The sequence below is a fragment of the Coturnix japonica genome, chromosome 4, assembly GCF_054131305.1.
Source record: "Coturnix japonica strain WE chromosome 4, WE-NBRP24, whole genome shotgun sequence".
Lineage (NCBI taxonomy): Eukaryota > Metazoa > Chordata > Aves > Galliformes > Phasianidae > Coturnix > Coturnix japonica.
The window spans coordinates 79,472,311-79,491,573 of NC_140666.1; the positions used below are offsets into that span (position 1 = coordinate 79,472,311).

At 41.1% G+C, this 19,263-nt stretch overlaps 1 protein-coding gene and 1 long non-coding RNA gene across 4 annotated transcripts in view; one reads left to right on the plus strand and one right to left on the minus strand.

Annotated features, from left to right (window-relative positions):
• Positions 1-2,846: 2,846 nt before the first annotated feature.
• LOC146761147 (uncharacterized) lies at positions 2,847-5,008 on the minus strand. The gene is made up of 3 exons (XR_014945519.1): positions 4,861-5,008; positions 3,843-4,680; positions 2,847-3,040 (listed from the first exon to the last, which is right to left on the minus strand). It is a non-coding gene; the product is annotated as an uncharacterized LOC146761147 (long non-coding RNA).
• A 4,297-nt stretch (positions 5,009-9,305) lies between these two features.
• Positions 9,306-19,263, plus strand: part of SLC2A9 (solute carrier family 2 member 9) — a 98,466-nt gene continuing 88,508 nt past the window's right edge. Inside the window, exons 1-2 of one of the 3 annotated variants that reach the window (XM_085545740.1) lie at positions 9,306-9,406; positions 13,409-13,494. In XM_085545740.1, the coding sequence (XP_085401866.1) occupies positions 13,432-13,494 (63 nt within the window). In that variant the 5' untranslated portion in view covers positions 9,306-9,406; positions 13,409-13,431. Of the gene's footprint in view, positions 9,407-13,408; positions 13,495-14,549; positions 14,739-14,945; positions 15,094-19,263 lie in introns of those variants that run through there. The other 2 variants (XM_085545738.1, XM_085545741.1) reach the window with 2 other exon arrangements.

The following is a 19,263-nucleotide window of genomic DNA, read 5'->3' on the forward strand; positions in this document are numbered from 1 at the left end:
GATGAAGGGGAGGAATGAGGATGAGAGGGGGAAAATGTGCATAAGACTGGAAAAGTACTGACTGTATATATTGCTAAAATTTTCAGAAGCTCTTGCAAGACATATTTGCTATATTTGGCTGCTGGCAGTTACCTGATTGGCTGAGCCATTTTTAGACCAGACCTATTCTCACTAATTGAGACTCTATTTTATTATATATATATGTATAGTATATTATAGATATGAATATGTACTCTATGAGTTTCAGGAGCATGCCTTACACACCTGCTGTACCAAAGCCATTGTTGAGTAATGTCAACAAATATAATTGCTCTCAAAGTCAACTGTACATACAGTTCTCTCAGAGGTTTTGTCTGGGGAGGAAAACAAAGCAGGCATGATGGACATATGATATTTAACGTTCTGGGTGGTATTACTCTACTACAAAAAAGGGGTAGTAAAAGAATCTGTAGACTTTCGTATATTTAAAGTACTTCCTTTTCCAGACTTCAAGTACAGATAGCCAGAAACAGCCAAACTCCACCCATAGCCAATGATGAACTGCTATATCTCAACTGAAGGAGAAATGGTATAAGGAACTGTCAAACAAAATGGGAGTGAAAAGGCTAGAACTTCAATTAAAACCATTCTGAAAAGGAAGTAAACACTTAATCAAGAATCATAGTTACAGCAATTTTGGGAAGCTGGAGATAAAGGTAAGGGGAAAATAAAGGGATTTGGACCTACTTTTTATGATTGTTCCATTCTTCCAAGTTATTTATATTTTTCATTCCAACATGCTATGGCATTGATTTTTCAGAAGATCAAGACTCCATAACTCCTAAGTTGTGAGACTTATCAACCCTCTCCTTCCTGTGTTAGACTTCATAGTATCATATCATAGTATCATAGTCTCGTGTGTGTTGGAAGGGACCTTAGAGTTCATCGAGTCCAACCCCCCGGGATTCGAGCCTCTGTGTAGCAGAGCAGCGCTTCTACCACTTGCGCTACAGGGGGGATTCAAACCCAGGGCCTCTGGTGTTGCAACACGGCATTCCTACCACTTATTGGTATGCTTAGTCTCATATAGTAGTATTCAGCATTTCTGCCCTTTTCTGCATCTTTCTTAGCTCCCAACTACTTCTGTAGCTGACAGGCTGAGGAATTTGGGCTTGTTCAGCCTGGAGAAGAGAAAGCTATGGGGTGATCTCATTGCAGCCTTCTAGTACATGAAGGGAGCCTATAAACAGGAGGGGAGTCAACTCTTTGCAAGGATAGATAACTGTAGGACAAGGGGAAATAGTTTTAAGTTGAGAGAGGGAAGATTTAGGTTGGATATCAGGGGAAAGTTCATTACTATGAGAGTGGTAAAGTGCTGGAACAGGCTGTCCAGAGAGGCTGGAGGTGTTCAAGACCATGTTGGAAGGGGCCCTGGGCAGTATTAAATGTGGAGGTTGGCAGCCCCGCAAGAGGCAGGGGGAACTGGAGTTTAATGGTCCTGGATGTCTCTTCCAACCTAATCCATTCTGTGAGAGGAAATATCTAAAGTAGAACATCTTGCTTACTTCAGTCTGGATCTGTAGCAATACAGAGGCTCTTCTTAAGATTCATGCTCTGTTTTGTTTTGGGTTTTTTTTCCTGCTTCAGGAAACCAAAGTGATTCACAATAATTTCAATGTCTTCCCAAATTAAAACTCCTACTGGTCAGTTTGTCACAGTGCTGAGCTTTACTTTTCTACATCCATTTGTCTGCACGAACAAATTAGTTCATCTACCATGTAAAGCGTGAAGTGTCTTTCTACAGCTGTCTGCAATCAGTTGTAGGTTTGACTATCCAGAGGACTCTGTTAAGCAGAAGCTGTTCTCACATCTGCTCTGCTTTTTTAAGTAACTACACTGGGCAATACACGCCCCAGATGGTGGTGGCATTGTGCACTGCTTTAACATGTGCTGAAATTAACTTTTCAGAAGTAACTAAAGTCAATAATATGACCAACACCTTGTGTTTTAGCTCTCGTGTAACTTGTATGTTTGTATGCTGTTGTACCTCTTCTTGATTTGGAAGTTTAAATTATGTTTCACAAATCTGTCACACAAGAACCCTGTTTTTTGTTACATTCATGAGTTGAGGGAATCTATACTAAAAACCCTACTAACAATTTGATATTTCAGTACTTGGTGAATAATCCCACAACTTCATACATTCTTCCTTAATTATTAAGGTCTACTACTTGTAAATTCCTGTTCCACTTCTCAGGTTTGTTTTATTAACTAACAGTGTAAATCTTATCATGAAAGCAATATTCCTGGAAAAAAACAGTATGTGTTATAGTAGTCTTCTTCCAGGGCTTTCAAAATATATGGCTTTAGTCATTAACTCAGATGTAAGTCAGTCACTGTCACATCATTTTTGTACACTTGGCAACAAAACTTGAGTTTCATGAAATGATCTAGGTCCTTCTGATAATCCAGTGAAGAACTCTGATATTATATGAGGCAAATCATTAACAGTAAAATTGTCCTTTCTTATATTAGATTACACCATAAAAATACTGTATCTTCCTCAAATTGCAAAACTTCCACAGCAAGAGTAGGCAGAGATCAACTCTGACTAAGTCAGTACTTAAAGTCAACAGCCACTGTGGGAAATGTTTGAGCATGAATGAAGAAGAAGAGACAAAAGGAACCTGACATGATAGCTGTCAGCATCAAGCCAAAAGGAAGTTGTGGGACTATCACAGGGTGCTGTGCAAATAACTTGATGCTTTTATGTTATCTGAGAAGCTGTATATACTTTTGTTTGGAAAGTTTATTCAATTAAAAGCCAAACAATCTTCTCCCTGAACGAGATCCATTTGCCAAATGCATTAGACCTTCCAGTGGGATTTAGGTGCCTTCTCTGGGATGCTTCCTTCATCATCCATAGTCAGTGTGTGAAATGGTGCAGTGTGGAAAAACTGTCCTTGGGTAGGCCTTCTTTTTCTTTTACTTTTCAGCTCCTCCTCGCCAACCCTCCTCTCCCCCCATCTTCCTCCCCAACTATGAAGTTGTAATCTGTCCACTGCAGTAAAAGCAACACAACAGGGAGAGAGAAAGAAATAATATTTAGGGACTATTTCATAGAGGATTTAAACTGGTGAGCAGTTATTCATGAAAAGTTACACACAACCTTGAGTTCCACTGCTGCAAATATGCTCAGCTCCCTATATAAATGAGATTTAAACATACTAAGCCTTGTGTGAAGAAGAGACCATAACAAATTACTCTTTCTCTCTGCAGAATAAGTACAGATGCAAAGCAATGGACTTAAGTCATGCTTCTTATTACATAAACTGAACACAGAGTTGTCTTATTCATTTGAAGTCACTGTGAAATTAATTTCAAATATCTTCCTGGAATATTTTGTCCACTTTAGGTAATTATTTGCACAAGTTAGTCAAGAAGTTAAGTAAATTTTTAAGGTTAAGAAGTCTTACTTCCCATTTTGATTGAAAATTAACATTTTCAAGTTTACTGCAAAAGAAATTCATCACAACTTGCTTGCAAATAGAGCAAAGCAAATTTTTTTATGGAGAATTCTTTCTGGCTATATTAGACTTAACCAGCCAATAGAATTCCATTTCTGACAAATAAAAATACTATTTTAAACTACTGTAGTGTCATTCACCTCCCTTCCCAGGGATCACAGTTCAAGTGATTCTGGAAATGAAAACATGAAAATTGAAATATTGTTAGGCTCATGATATTGCTTATGGGTGAAGAGGAAGAATAACTTAGACGTGCTAAGAATTTATTGTTTGTACAGAATTTATGATCAATTGCATGTTTATTGTTAGTATAGTTGGGATTTTTAAGAGCCTTACCTTTTCCCCATTCCTCTGGGTCCTAAGGTTGATGATTTCACTCCAGCTGAGAGGGTTGGGGACAGTCATCTGCACCTCCTGTCCTTAGTTCTTTCTTTGTTGGTTTGCAGGTCCACATGGCATCTGGATTTACTATACATTGTGCCTCAGATGTATCTTAGGTACTATTACTTTATTTTCATTGTTATCTTTAAATCCAGCTTTGTCCTGCTGCAACCTGTGTTTTCAGTTAGCAGATGGTAACTGCAAAGAGATGCTTTAAACCAAGCAGCCTTCCAAGTGCCTACGAGGCCTACAGGAAAGATGACTTGGGATATTTTTTGAGGAGTGTAGTAATAGGACAAGGGGCAATGGCTTTAAACTAAAAGAAACTAAAAGACTTACATTAGAGAATAGGAAGAAATTGTTTACTCAGAGGTTGGATAGACACTGGCACAGGCTCCCCAGAGAAGTTGTGGATGCCTCATCTCTGGAAATATCCAGGTTGGATTGGGCTTGGACAACCTGGTCTAGTGGGAGATGTCCCTGCTCATGGCAGGGGAATTGGAACTAGATTGTTTTCAAGGTGCCTTTCAGCCCAAACAATTCTATGATTCTTCACTGGTGTTGGGTGTTGGATGGCTTTTTGGGATTTGGGGAAGTAACTATGGAGAAAGGCACCGTCAAAGTAGAAGGGGACGAGGGTGCAGAATCATGGTCGGGAGGGCCGGTAGGTTAGATTGTAGCAGCCATGAGCTGCAGATGAAAGACAGTCAGGAGCACAGAACCTACCTAGTGGCAGTGGCTAGGTCCAACCAAGTGCCCTGAACAGCAGACATCTCCTGGTTAAGAGGCAGGTCTGAGGAAATGAAGTCAACAAATAAGTGTCCGGTTGATGATCCCAGCACCCGGGGCCAGACACAGCCCAGTGATCTACAGATTATATGGTTAGGAGGCTGGTCTGAACTCCATCTGCAAGGTAAAACCTGCTAGTGAGGACAGTAGTTGGGGTCAGCTTATCCTGGACTGAAGAGAATACCTGAGAACGTCACCACGCCAACTGGAATGAAGGTGGGAGAGTCCCTTGTGTGGTTTCTCACCATAGATCAGATCGCAGAGGCTCTCTTCATGGCTGGGTGCCTGCACCCATCAACCCATGTTGGCCCTGAGCCCAGGACATATTATGTGCTCAGAGCCCTGACAGAGAATGGTTGGAAATAGTAATAACTAACAGACTTTGACCCCACTTGTTTTTGAAATGCAAAGCAGGCACTTCACCCCTCAGTTTCTCTGTAATTTCATAACACGTAGAAATGTTTCTCATCCATGTAATTCAGGCACACTGGCTGTGACAAAATATTTTTTGCAATGTTTTTAAAGCCACAAAAAAGGATGTTTAAATGCCTCTGGAAATCACAGTCAAAGATAGGAGGAGGGATGTAGAGAAGGGATTAGGACACAACTGACTCATTCTTTCACCCACTCATTCCTCAAAGTGGGACAAAAACACCATGTTCACAACATACTGAATTGTACTGTTTACATGTGAAGTTTTACTTACATAAAGGAGACTAATAATACTTTGAAGCCAATTCCTACAACACGTTGTCCTCCTCTTTTAGAAGGGAATATTTTGGTAGTTGGCAAAGAGAACAAATGCTGAGTTGCTGCTTGCCAGGCTTCATGAATTTGTGCAGAGTCTAACTTGTTACACAAATATCCTTGTGTTATTTTTAGTCTCTATACAAGGAAAAGCTAGATATCAGGCCTAAAACTACAGCTAAACAAGCTGAAAAGATCTGACTGCTCAAAACCAAAATGGGATTTGGGACTATTTAAAATAACTGGGCAGGTTGGATAGGGTGAAGGCTGGCAATGTTTATTTTCCTAGCTTGATTTCCAGGACTGACTTTCACACAGAAGCAACATGAGTGGATATTTCTACTCTGGGCTTGCTCTGCCTCCTTTTATGCACATTCAGCAGCATAAGGAATTCTTGGAGTCTGGGCTCCAGCAGTGGCCTGTGGCTCCCAGAGGGCTGAAGAATGAGCCCTGCAACTCAAGTTCTGAACAAGCTGAAGGCTGGCTGAGGATGGAGTTCACGCAAAGGCATTTTGTTTTATTTCCTCTTCTACAGAGGTTATGAGTGATATTTAAAGCTAGAAGGAATCAACCAAAAAGGATTATTCTTTGTGTACATCAGAACACGGAACTTCATCTGGAAGGGCCTTGTGTTTTAGAATATTATGTCAGTATCTTGAACAATCTTTCAAAAAAGATTGTTGGTTCTCCACTGAAGGTTTTGAAGGGAGTAGGAAACAATTCATAAGTGTAACAAGGAATTTTACATTCCCAGATGGAAAACTCTTCCACGAAATTGTTTGCCTGCTCTTGGGTGCCTATAATGAGGCCTTAATAAAAGATGTGTAAAGTCTTCCCCTGCTACTGCTACTCAGAGAGGAGGGAGGCTCAAGCCTTCATTGTTTCACAGAGCAGAAGTTTCCTCACCTACAGCTTCAATAAAGGTAACATAAGCTGCTCAAACATTTCAGTTTTGGAAATTTAGAAGAAATTTTCTGAAATTCAATGGAAAAACCCTCAGAAAAACCCTAGAAAAACTAAAGAAGGACTCTGCCTTCTTTAGTACTGAGATCCAAATTCCCAGCCTAGAAGGACTTTATTTTGGGGCATAGTCCTGCTTTTTAGCAAGAGCTACATCTAAGATATTTCCTATTCACCTGGAAAGAACGTACACCCAGGAGCAACTCTGGTCTTAACTCAGGGCATGACCTTACAATAGAAAAAGCTTCTACTTGTCAATATTTAATTTAACATTTACTAAATGGTAGGTGGATGCCAAGCTGACCTCATTGGAAATAACTTGGCAAAGATTTAACTAGCTTTCATTTGCATGGAAGGTAATGCTGAAAATAACCCTAATGTAACAATAGCATTAAACCCACTGTTCATGAGATTTTTTTTCCTAAATGATGCCATAAGAGATTTGCATGTGTAAATAAGAGAAAACAGTTAAAACAGTGCTAATGACCAACAGGGCAAAGGGAAATTATTAACCACATTTTCCTTGAAAGAACTAGGAAATACTCTGCTGTAGCTGATCCAAGTCAGTAATATGTAATAATTAGTTCAAAATCTTTCAAAATCTTTCAAAATGTTTATATATTTATTGTTGATTTTATTGTTGTTGCAGTTGTTGTTTTAGCTAAACTATATTCTACTCTTTGCCATATCCGGGTGTTTTTGAAGAACTGAAATCAGAGTACAAGTTTGGTTTCCTAATTTGAGTTTGAATTTGTGGGTAGGCTCACCTGCATGGAAACCAATCACGTTTTTAAGTGTGAACAAGTTTTCACATATAACTACAAATATGATATATCCTCTAGTTATTTATTTTGGCAATTCTATTTCAAAGTTCATAACATTGAAAAAGTTCTTATTGAATGTGAAATTAAAATTTTACAGACTTCTCCCTGAATATTCAGTTGTTGAGCAATTCACTGAAGCTTGCATGTAAAGATGTCTTTTTTCTTTTGTTTATAATTCCAGTTTAAAGGAAAAAAATAAAATCCTATTCCTTGTGTGGTATCTAACAAAGTAATTCTTGTTTATTTGTCCTGTTTCTTGGATCTGTCATCTATTTAAATTGCCCTTGAGTAGGTTTCTTCACATTCTTACTCAAGTAGACTTAGGACAAATTCATAAACTTGGACCTAAAACTTGAGAGAACTTGGATGAAGTAAGTAGTTTTGTTTAGTCTGACAGCATTAGTTCTAGCACAGTGGGCTGCACTTCTATCATAATAAAACTCATGTTTTGTCAACTGGCAGCTCTTTACAAAGCTTATAAAGCCACATGTAACTGCCTTTGTAGCGTAGCACTGCCAGCTTTATGGCCTCCTCTTACCTATTTTACTGTCCTTATGTGAATCATGGGACATGCTGAGCAACGCAACCTTGCCACAAATGAGGGGTGCTATTAAGAAGTAGCACATCTGGACTTTACATGGTTAAACTGCTGCATCTTAACCACTTTGGATTATCTTAAAAGTTATGAAGACTTCAGTTAAAAATTAGACAGCAGGAACTGTAAATTAAATGTGTATAAACCTGGAAGGTATCTTCTGTAACTCATATCTAAGATACAAGAGTCATTCAAAGTTCATATGCTCCCTTGTTCTTATTCCAGATACTGATGAGAGGAATCTCCTGTTTCCTCATACTCATCATAACATCTCTGTTGCAAAAGATTAAATGACCAGATTTTTTCCTCTTAAAATTAAGACATCAGATGCCAAGTTTAATGATACTTCTAGATAAAATTTGCTAGGAAATATTTCACAGAACTTCTTTTCTGTCCCCCCAAAAAGTGATGTTTTCACAACAGAGACTTGCATCTGGAGAAGGACACCCGTGTTTTTCTGAAGCAAACTGAATGGGAACATCTTTTGAGAAAATGTTTTTGTTCCTTTTATTGAGATTTATTCTTTGGGGTCAAAAGAGATCTATGAAAACAGCCAGAATAACGATAACCTGAAATAGAAACCAGGTACCACATGTTCAATAACAAATTGAACAGTGTTACTTCCAGTCCCATCCAGAGTTCAGAATTTCAGCCAACTGGTGCCTCCCTGCCTAGTGCATCGTGGATAGTTTAGCATCTGCAAGCATAAAGATAATGCAATTAAACTGCTATCAATGTCATTGAGGAAATGCTGATGAGCCTAATGCAATGTGCATAGGATTTTCAGAGTAAGCAATACACATGCTAACATGGAAAAGCTAAAATGGAGCACACCTTGTCATACCTGAATGTTCTTATCTACACTTATCTACACTATCTATCTTTGGGATATGCGGATCTGACAGCAAAGAGCAAACTATTACTGCCTTGTTCTCACACATATTTTGTTTAGCACTTAAACTAACACTGATACAAAGTTCCTATCTGTGGCACAAATCCAGAACAGTAAAGTAAAATCTTTTTACAAGCTACTGTATTTTTTGTTACTGTACAGTATGTTTTGTCTCCAAGCTTTCAAAACCTTGTAAAGAGATGACTCCCAGCCAGTACTATGCACTCCTACATACATCGGTACTGGCCCAACACATCACTATTAAAAGCTATTTAGAGCACATGGAATGCTGTGGGTGTTCCTGAACCAGGATAAACGTAAATAAGCAAGAATACACAATGCAGGTCCTAGCCTCAGGCACTTGCATTGCAAATGTCTATTGGTTCAAATGTGGAACTAAAGCTTTTAAACATTATGTGGTAGCCGAAACAAAGACCTCTTGTGTAGTATTGCAGCCATATAAGGCAGTTCATTTTCTACTGGTTAGAGATTTATTGCATGAATTCCAGACTCAGTATTTTACTACTTTTTTTTTTCCTAATTACAGTTAATTATTTATTCATTCTGAAAATATATAAAAAGTTAAAGCTGGCACTATGTTTTGTTCAATAATTTAAGTGTCCTTATGTCAGAGAGGAGGATTGCTGTAACAACCTTCTGAACGGACTGAATGCTGGAGAGCACTGAAAGTGAAGAGTACTTTGGATAAGAGGTAAGTAATGCCCAGACACTGAAGTGGATAGCTTGGAGCAACTTCTCCAATTTGGCAACAGGTTTGATGTGGGCACAGAGGGATAGCTTTATCTGCGTTCAAACCAATTTCTTGGAGTGTCTAAACAAACTATTTCCCCTGTTAGACAAGTACTTAGCATCTGAATTAGCAGTCATTTACTCCACAATCTGTCCTCTTCTCCTGGATAATAGAATTCCACAGATCACAACTTTAAATGTTCCACTAATCTGTATATTAAAAAGCTAAGCTTAATTTGAAATGGAAATTAATTTTTCATTTTCTCAGTGAGAATTATCTTATGACTTGTCTGGAATACTGGAACAGAGATACAGAAATAACCACTTTGTAAACACTTAAGGACTGACACAGATATTGGGGATGAAAGAGATATACGAGCTTTGTAACACTGTATCAATTAATTACTTAAGAGAACAAGTATTTCTGGAAGCTGGCGTGTCTACAGTATCTGTTCTGCAGATTAACTCTTGCTAAATGGTTCAGTACCATAGGAATGCTCTGTGCCACGTTGAAGTCATGCCACGCCTGACTCCAGATGACACTTTAATGTTGAGACTGTTTGACCTTTTATGCAAACAGTACGAGAAGCACGGCCTCAGTTGCACAAGAATAGATCTTAACAGCACTACGTGAGGAGAAAATAAACCCTTGTTATGAATGAAATTTCATAAACATATTTTACTCAGTTAGTTGTCAGTTATGAGAATCTAATACATAAATTGTTCCTGATTTGGATGTCAAAATCTACATTTTAACCCTGTTACTCCCTGATGTATTTAATCAACATTTTTGATAACTGGTGGTGGATTTCTTTTGTAAGAGTATGTATGTGCAATTTTCAGTAGAAAAGGCACAGACTCATAGAAGTAGATGTCATAGACCAATGTCAGATATGCATAGCTGGGAGAACAGGGAAGTTCTGAGTCCATTACCTTGCAGGGAAGACTACTTTCTTGAAGGTGCAAGTGCTCAGCAGTAGAGGATTTTGGCTGTAAGTTGCATGGAAAAATTAGTAGCAGTAGCTCTAAGGCACAAAAGGTAGTTGAAGGAGTGAGATTTAAGCTTTTCTCCTCCACCCCCTTTTACAAGAGTTTTAGATTTGAACTAGAAATGAATAAATAAATAATAATTAGTCTTCTGAATCCTCCACTTATATCTAGTAGAGTGCATGAGAAACCAAAGCACTCAAGCTGGGAAGCCTTACATTTCAAATAAGAGAATAAGCAAAGTAGCAAGAAGCACCCTCACAAAAAAGAGATGTTTGCAAAGTGAGATACAATCATTAGACATCAGTTTATCATAGAATGGCTCAGGTTGGAGGGGACTGTAAAGATCACCCAGCTCCTACAACTGCATTGTTACATGGTACAGTAGATGTTACTGAGTCAATTAGTGTTATTTTTATACCAACATTTTACACCAAATATTTATGACTTGCACTGTATTTCAGTGTTCTCTCTCTTAGAGCTTGTTCTCCCTGTTTTTAAAAGAAACCAAGTTATTCTGTTCTATACCTGGAAAAAGCTTACTCTGAGAAGTGTAAAAATCATCAGCTGTAAGCTGCTCTTCTGACTTCCACATTTTCTCTGTTCGTGGCACTACAGTTTTTGCTCAGACATCATATTTTAATAGAGGTTGTGTATTTTGTGCTTGGGAGACAGATGTGGAAGTGGTGCATGGCCATCAAGAGAAATGTGTAATCAGAACCTTATAACTTGCAGATGAACTGCCTGAAGTTTGCTTCTGTTGTACCTGAAATATAGGTTAGAGTATGCTTATTCATACCTCTCTATGTTCAGTTTGCTCTGTCATCCACAATGCTCCCACTCTGTGAGCTTCTGAGACATCCTTGCCAAGGCTAACAAATTGCAGAAGTCAGTTGGATTCAGTATCCTTTCAATTAATTCAACCTGTACTTTGGTAAATATACTGCTGGATGTGTAGGCAAACAAATGTAGGTCTGTTCATAATGCTGAAACAGGAGGAGCTCTGAGGCCTGATGTAAGTGCACTGTCCTGATTTTTTGGTCACCTCTCAACTAACTGTACAAACTGGGGGGAGCAGAGACCTGTTATTCCATACTATATAACAAAAAAATAAGACAGTGTTTCTGGATCTTTATCTTAACTAATTTTCCTGCACTACCCAGGGATAGAATGCACTTCCTCCCCCCCCCCCAAATTTTTAAAGCATTTCAGTGCATGTCAACCAACCACAACAGTGCAGACTCCAGATATTCATTTTCCCAAGCAGAATGTCACTCCTATAGGCGTTGTGAGGTGCTGCATTCAGAAGAACTTGTTTCTACTTGCTCTAATCCCATATCTCTTCCCTGCACACAAGTCAATAAGACTGCAGAAGGAACACTGGTAAACCCCAAAGCATTTCAGTGATCTGTACTCCCTCTCCAGTTTAGATTTCTTAATTTCTATATCACATTGGATGTGTGTCACAGTCCACTGGATATTTACAAAAAGCTGTGAAACTGGAGGTTCCCAAAATACAGGAGGGACAGTTTGATCTGAGCACCTCTGCAGATGGGGCATAGTTGGCTATTGCTGGCTTCCCAACAATCCAGAAATATTATAAAGGTGTTTTAAAGACTGCTCAAAGAACAAGAGGTTAGGACAGTTCAGCCATATAAAAATGTGAGACATGAGTTAACTATCTTTGCTAGTGGTGTAGCTGTGAGGTTGAAATTTCTCTTTAGTTGTTTACCTGACAGCTTGTGACTGAGCCCATGCTGTTCCTGTTTCAGTGTTATGCCCCATATACTCTCTATCCAGTCAGCTCTTAATTTCCAGTTAGGTGATGCTCTGTTGGCACTCCGACAGAAGTGTAATATTTAACACATCATCAACTTAATTATCTGCCTTAAATGTGAAAATAAATAAATAAATAAATAGCATGTGGGTGCTGCAGAGAGAAATACTGCTGGATTACTTCTGGTACTCTTGTTAAACATGGCACGGTGCAGGTGAAATATCCAGTGGTAAGATTAATTCTATCTTTTAAGAAGTGAAAAGCTTTTGCCTTGAAAGCTCTCGTTAAAGAGTAATTTAGCAGCAACCGACTAAAGCCCTACTCAGCAGAGGGGAAAATGTTGTCTGTAGGTTTTCAGTATTGACTGCACTGGGAGGTGAAGAAGACAGTAATTTTTCTGGCTTCAGTGATTATATATTGCAGTCACTTTCCTAGTTCCTCTTACCTTAAAACTCATCCTGATTTCTTGGAACTATTCAGAAATAATGGCCCCAGCACTGTCTATGGTATTTCTTCTGTCAGATAGGATCACTTAGAAAACCTCCTATATGCATGAGAATCTGAACATAACTTCTGCTCCAACCTGCTCTTTCCCTAAGCTGACTGTTAGTCTCTGTGTGTCACAGCTCACTGTCTTTTAAACTCCTGTCTAACAGACACCTTGCATTCAAGACAGGATCTATCATTACAATTTATGTATACCTTAATATTCAAATGATCAAAGATATTGAAATGTGATAACCTTGATATGTTGATGCAGAAGAAACCATAATCCATATTCAGGACAAACTGAACAGATTGATGAACTTCCCAAGACCATGACATGAAGCATAGATAATCCACCCTGCCTGTAACTACAGAAACCCGATTACTTAATTAATAAGTGATTATTAAAATGCCTTTTAACACAGCTGAAGTACATATGGTGATGATTAGAGAGGAATTCAGGGCACTGAATAAATAGGCTCATCCTTTGCAGAAGCATTTACAAAGTGGCACAACTAATGTAAGGAGGTGAGAGAAGCCTCAGAATCATTCTGACCCAACATTTGGGCAAATCCAAACTTAACCCTCCAGGTGGATGACTTCAGCACAGCTGACATGTATTTTTGGCTGCTTTTAACTGCATTTTTGATGCTGCTGTGCCTTCCTGGTATACTTGCTGGATCCTGCTATAAGTTTCCCTCCTTTCCTCCTCAGCTATCCATTTATAAAGTAACAGGATGGAGAACAAGCAACAAAGCAATGGGGAGATTAAACAAAATAAGGAGGTGAAGAAAAAAATGGTAAGTGAACATCTCAACTCTTCTATCAGTGTATTTGCCATTATGTCAGCATGTGAGAAATGTATGTGTTGCCCACATGCAGCAATATTATTATCATTTGAGTGTCAAATTCAGTGAGCTTCTCCCATGGTATTATGTTAAATGAAATGAAATAAAACACAGGTACTGGTTCATCTCAAATGCATTCCATGCACTTTAGAGGCTCGATTCTCCCAGTTTGCCCCTTGTACTGTTAGTGACCATTTGAAAAGTTTAGAAGTGTTGTTCGGGTTATCTGTCTGTGCAGATGTTTCTCAATGTGAACAATAACTTTATGTGTTAATAAGGACCACCTGGCTTTTTGTTCAAGTGCTGCTTTGCTCAATGTGTGGCAAGGGCATGGGTTGGACAAAGACTTGGGTTGGATACTGGGAGCAATTTCTTCTCAAAGAGTGGTGATGCATTGAACAGGCTGCCCAGGGAGGTTGGGGGGGTCACTGTTCCTGGAGGTGTGCAAGTGTTGTGTAGTGTGGCACTGAGGGACGTGGTTAGCAGGCATGGTCGGGATGGGCTGATGGTTGGACCGGATGATCTTTACCAAGTGGTCTTTTCCAGACTTAATGATTTGATGACATCTCCAAGTTTCTACATTTCTGTCTACCTTCAGACCTGCTGTGTTTTATGACATTTACTTCTGTGTCTTTGAGAACTGCAATGTAGCTGTGAGGTATGTGACAAGTTAGCAGTAGAAAGAGCACAGATTTATACCACGACGGGCTGCAGACATCTGAGCATAGTTCCCAGACGTGCTTAGCACTAGTCTGAGACACATGCATTGAAGCTTAACTCTCAACGTTTCGATGCACGTTTGCAAATAGGCACCGTGAGGAACGAAGAGCTGGAAGCGCTGACATCCCTCTGTCAGCGCACCTGACCACAGCCCCCTCCGCAGCGCGGAAACCCTTCTCCTCCCCGGGTCTCAAGGCTATTTGGTTAAGTTATTCAGCAGAGCCCTCCGGACCACCCCATCCCTCCCTCCGCACAGGCCAATCCCTGAGGCCGTGGTGCGGGGTTCGGGCACTGCCGGGCTGCCCCTCGCTCCCCCCCCTCCTCCCGCGGCCGCGCCCCGCGAGCTGCCCGGCGGAGATGAGCGGCCGCTGCGCACGTGCGGAGGCGGCGGCATGGAGCCTGCGGCGGCGCCCGAGGCAGACACGCTGGTGGAGAGAGAGAAGGGCGGCCGCCGCGAGGGGAGAAGCGCAAGTAGCGTAAGGAGCCCGAGGGGAGCGGGGACGGCGGAGGAGGGGTGTGGACACCGGCGGGGTTCGGCCTCGGGGGAATAAAGGGAGGATTTGTGACCTTTCTCAGCTCGGTAGGGAGGGAGGAGAAGCGGGCAGGGGCACGGCGGCCGTGGGAGCGGAGTAAGTCACCGAGTGAGGACGGGCTCAGGTTGCAGCGCCGAGCCCTCCCCGCCCGGTGCCGGCTGGGCTGAGCTAAAAATACCGTGTCCGCTAGAGTCGGGAGAGGCGGCGGAGACGGGGCAAAGCCGACCACGAGGTGGAAGAGACCCCGCTGGGAGCGCAGCTCCTGAGAACGGGGCGTGGAGTGCGGGGCTGCGCTGCGGTCAGTGGGGGAGGGCAGGGAGCAGCCTGGGGGTCGCGGGTGGGCACGCACCCGTCTGCCGTCCCAGCAGCGGTGTGAGGGGTCGGGTGTAAGGAAATCAGGTGCCTATGGCTAGTTAGAAACCTTAGCAGAGTTCCATTGAAAGATCCTCAAACTTCCTTCTGTGCCTGTGCCTTCTGTGCTTACAACTGTGTTTGATTTTAACCTGAAAAGGGGGCTGTCACCCACTAACCAAAAAGCAAAATCCCGAGCAGTGCTTGGAAAACTGAAATGCAAACCAGTGTATGTTAAAAACAAAAGCAACTGAAGGTTCATAGTACACGATTATTGCACTGCGCACTGAACGAAGAAGTTGAGTTGGTAAAAACGTTTCCAGAGGATATCAGAGCTCTGGGATCTGTGATAAGAGCAAAACAAACATGGACTCTTACTTGTAAGAAGCTCTCCGGAGCCCGGGGGTCTTTGTTGTGGTCCAATATGGAACTTCCTTACTGCACCTTTATGCAGGGTGACAGCCTACACTAACATCAGCACTCCGGTGGTGGTAAAGGAAGGGAGCACCTCTGGGGGAGGTGTGACTACTTCTTGTTTTCCAGCCATTATCAAGCAGATTGCTGGAGGCTCAGCTCTCTTTGTTCATTTATTCACTTATTTATTTAATATATTGTCACAGAAAATTCTTCTTTTCCCCTTCTTGTTTCATTTTGCTTTTATCTGGCATTGCTAAAACTTGAGCAAATATTTAAAGTAGTGCACGAGGGGAGACAGGTCATGGAGAAATTGAAGCTCATGTTCCAAGATCTGTAAAGCTTTGCATGACAGCTTCTGCAGCAGGCTGTATATGAGTAAACTGAATTGTACTGAAGTGGGCTCTAAACTTTGCTGTCTGCAGCACTTGAAAATAAAGTGGATGCTGGGATTCCTAATTTGATGGCATGCTCGTGGTTTGTACTGCCTTATTTGCTGCTTAACCCTGTGTGCATATAATTTGCCTGCACTGAAAGTTTCAGATGTTCACTGAAATTTTTAATAAGCATAGACTGCGTGGTCTAAATCATCTATCATCTTGTTCGTAGGATTTTTCCAAGGTGTTTAATGTTGTTGGAGCAGATCTTTTAGCAGTATTACCACATGAGAACTTGCACTTATCATTTATGAACCCTTTGGGAGCACTCCTGTATGTTCTCCTCAGTGTTCTAAATTCACAGAGTCACAGAATCATTTGAGTTGGAAAAGACCTCAAAAGGCCATCTAGTCCAATTCCCCTGCAAAAAACTGGGATTCCTACAGCTCCATAAGGTTGCTCAGAGTCCCATCCAGCCTGACCTTGAGTGTCTGCAGGGATGGGGCACCCACCACTTCTCTGAAGAACCTGTTCCTGTGCTTTGCTACCCTTATTAAAAATATAGATTTCTAATATCCAGTCTGAATCACTCTTTTAGTTTAAAACTATTTCTCCTTGTCCTGTCACAACAGACTCTGTTGAAGAGTCTGTTCCCTTCTTTTTCATAGCCATCCCCTTTTAGATATTGAAAGGCCACTTGGGTCTCTCTAGTGCCTTTTGTTCTCCTGGGCCCCATTGCTAGAGCCTGTCTAGGTCTCTTTGAATAGCATCCCTTCCCTTGGGCGTGTCACCTGTACCACACAGCTTGCTGTCATCTGCAATCTTGCCGAGGGTGCACACAACCCCGCTGTTGATGTCGTTGATGAAGATAATAAAAAACATTGGTCCCAGTACTGACCTCTGAGGGACACCACTCATCCCTCATTCAGAGTAATAGTGACTCCTAGAAGCGAGGGAATGGCTGTTCTACTCAGAGAAATAATGGGCAAGGTGTTGTCAACACCTAAATAAAGCCTTACGTTGAAACTTCTGCTATGAATTACTGAAGTAATGGTGCAAAGCTGTGTGTGTGTGGCAGGTTCATTTTAAGAAGCTGGCTAATAATAATAAATTGTACGAGGCTTATTTAATGAACTCCATGGGATATAATTCTTACACGAGATTTTCTTCTCCTGCTGTACAATTCCTCCTGACCCAACTAAAAACAGCAGTTAATGAGCTGTGTAATCTCTTCAAAGGCTACCACACCATGTGGAAGAAGTTAACTGCGTTGGATTGTTGTTGGACAGCCCTTTAGACCTGCAGCTGCAGAGCACAGCAGACCCTATGAGTGCAGAGCTGTGCATTGCAGCTCCTGCCCTATCAGTGGATATCTCATTATTTCTCTGTGAATCCAAGTGTCAGCAACAATGCGGTAGCAACATGAACCCCAGCATGTGTCAATAGCCACACTGCAGCCACTTTCCCTACTGTACTTGTTCTGGAGGAGCTTGCTCCTATTCATCGCCTCTGCTGTCATGCCAGCTGCTACCTGCTCAAACGTAGCTGATGCTTCAAGATCTTCAACTCTCAGTAGTAACTGTGCCTGATATTTGAGATTTTTAGTAGAGTTTTTGAAAATAGAAAAGATGCTTTAAAACGTCATCCACTTTAATGAAATGTCAGAAGTCAAGAAAGATGAGCTGTCTTCCATGATGTACAAAACAATAGCCAAGCAGCCACCAAAGCACTGATTTCTCTTAGGAAATCTATTGAGAATTAAATTAGGAACAGCATTGGTCATGTGTGCAGCACTCCAAAAGCCAGGAGCTGAACTGAGTGGCAGAAAGCAAGGCTGGATGAAATGGAAAGGACCCCAAAATATGGAAGTTTCAAATCAAGTGACTAATACTCCGGTACCAGAGCAATGCTGCTTTTTGTATGGATGAAGAAATTAGTAGTAGAAGTTGGGGCTATCAGCTAAATGCAGGAGGAAGGGTAAGGAATGGAAGGATGAAAGTTGTAGAGGGTGAATTGCTGGTACAATGCCCTAACCCTAGGTTAGGGTTAGGGGGTGGGTAGGAAGGGGATACGCTGTCTTCTTATGCTGTCCCCTAAGTCAGGTCTACTCCAAATTGTGTTGCATCAAGTATATGCTACTGTGTGCTTTGTGGTATTATTGTACATTACCGAATTTCTTTTGCTGAGATCCTTCTAAGATTTTCTTTCTTTTGGTGTTGGGGACAGACGGGTTGATTGAAGCAAGAATTTTTGAGGTTGAAAGAAGTTTAAATGTTCACTTATGCCTCGGTAAATGTTAACTGAGGTGCTGTCACTTCAGATTTACTGTTTCTTGGCCTGCAGAAATGGGAAGTGCTGCAGGCCATTACTCTGCATGAAGGAAATCTGCCTGCAGGAGCTATGCAAGATAGTACAAGTGTCACGGGTTACTTAGATTTACCTATGCCCGTGACAGGGGAAGCCACCCCACGCCCCCCCCCCGGGGCCCGGAAAGGAGGGGGAAAAGGGGAGTGGGATAAAACAGTGACAATCTAAGGAGGAAAAACTTATTTTACTAAATATGATATCGAAATACAAGATAACACAATATAATATAATTAAGGCTAACAAAATCGAACGAAACAGAGAGAGAGAGTCTCCGAAAACCGAGAGGCCTACTGTGAACTCTAGGCGACACGGCTGGAACGCTTCCCACTCTCCGAGAAGTTCGAGAGAAGAAGGAGGGTACTCCAGCCTGGGAACGAGATTATATAGAGTCCTGGTCCCGTGACTTATTGTTACTCCTGTTGTTCTCTGGGATATGTAGTCTTCTTCTGTGGACTGCACATTCAACAGAAGTATCCATACTTGACATGATGTTATGATGTGGAATACTGATAGCAAAATTACAAAATTACAAAACCATGACATTCCACCCCTTATTCTACATTATTACATCATGGTTAATATATACATATATATACATATATATACACGTATGTAAAATTGTGATAGCTAAATAGTAGAATTGCATGTAACATAACTAAATGTACAACTATAATAACTAAAATACACTACACATGCAAACATATATATATATAGATACATAAAATTATTGACTGCACTCCCCCAGCATCAAATTCCCTTGTGGCACACATTGAACATCCCCATCCTTCTGCATCACCCACCAAGTGCACCCAGGTCCCTGGGCAAAGACAGTTCCACGGATAGGTTTGCCCTTTCCAGAAGCTGGAAGGACCCAAACAGCTTTTCCCAACATGTTCTTTACATGTATAACAGGGACCTTATCTCCTTCTACAGTGTGTAGGGGGCTAGATTGACTAGGA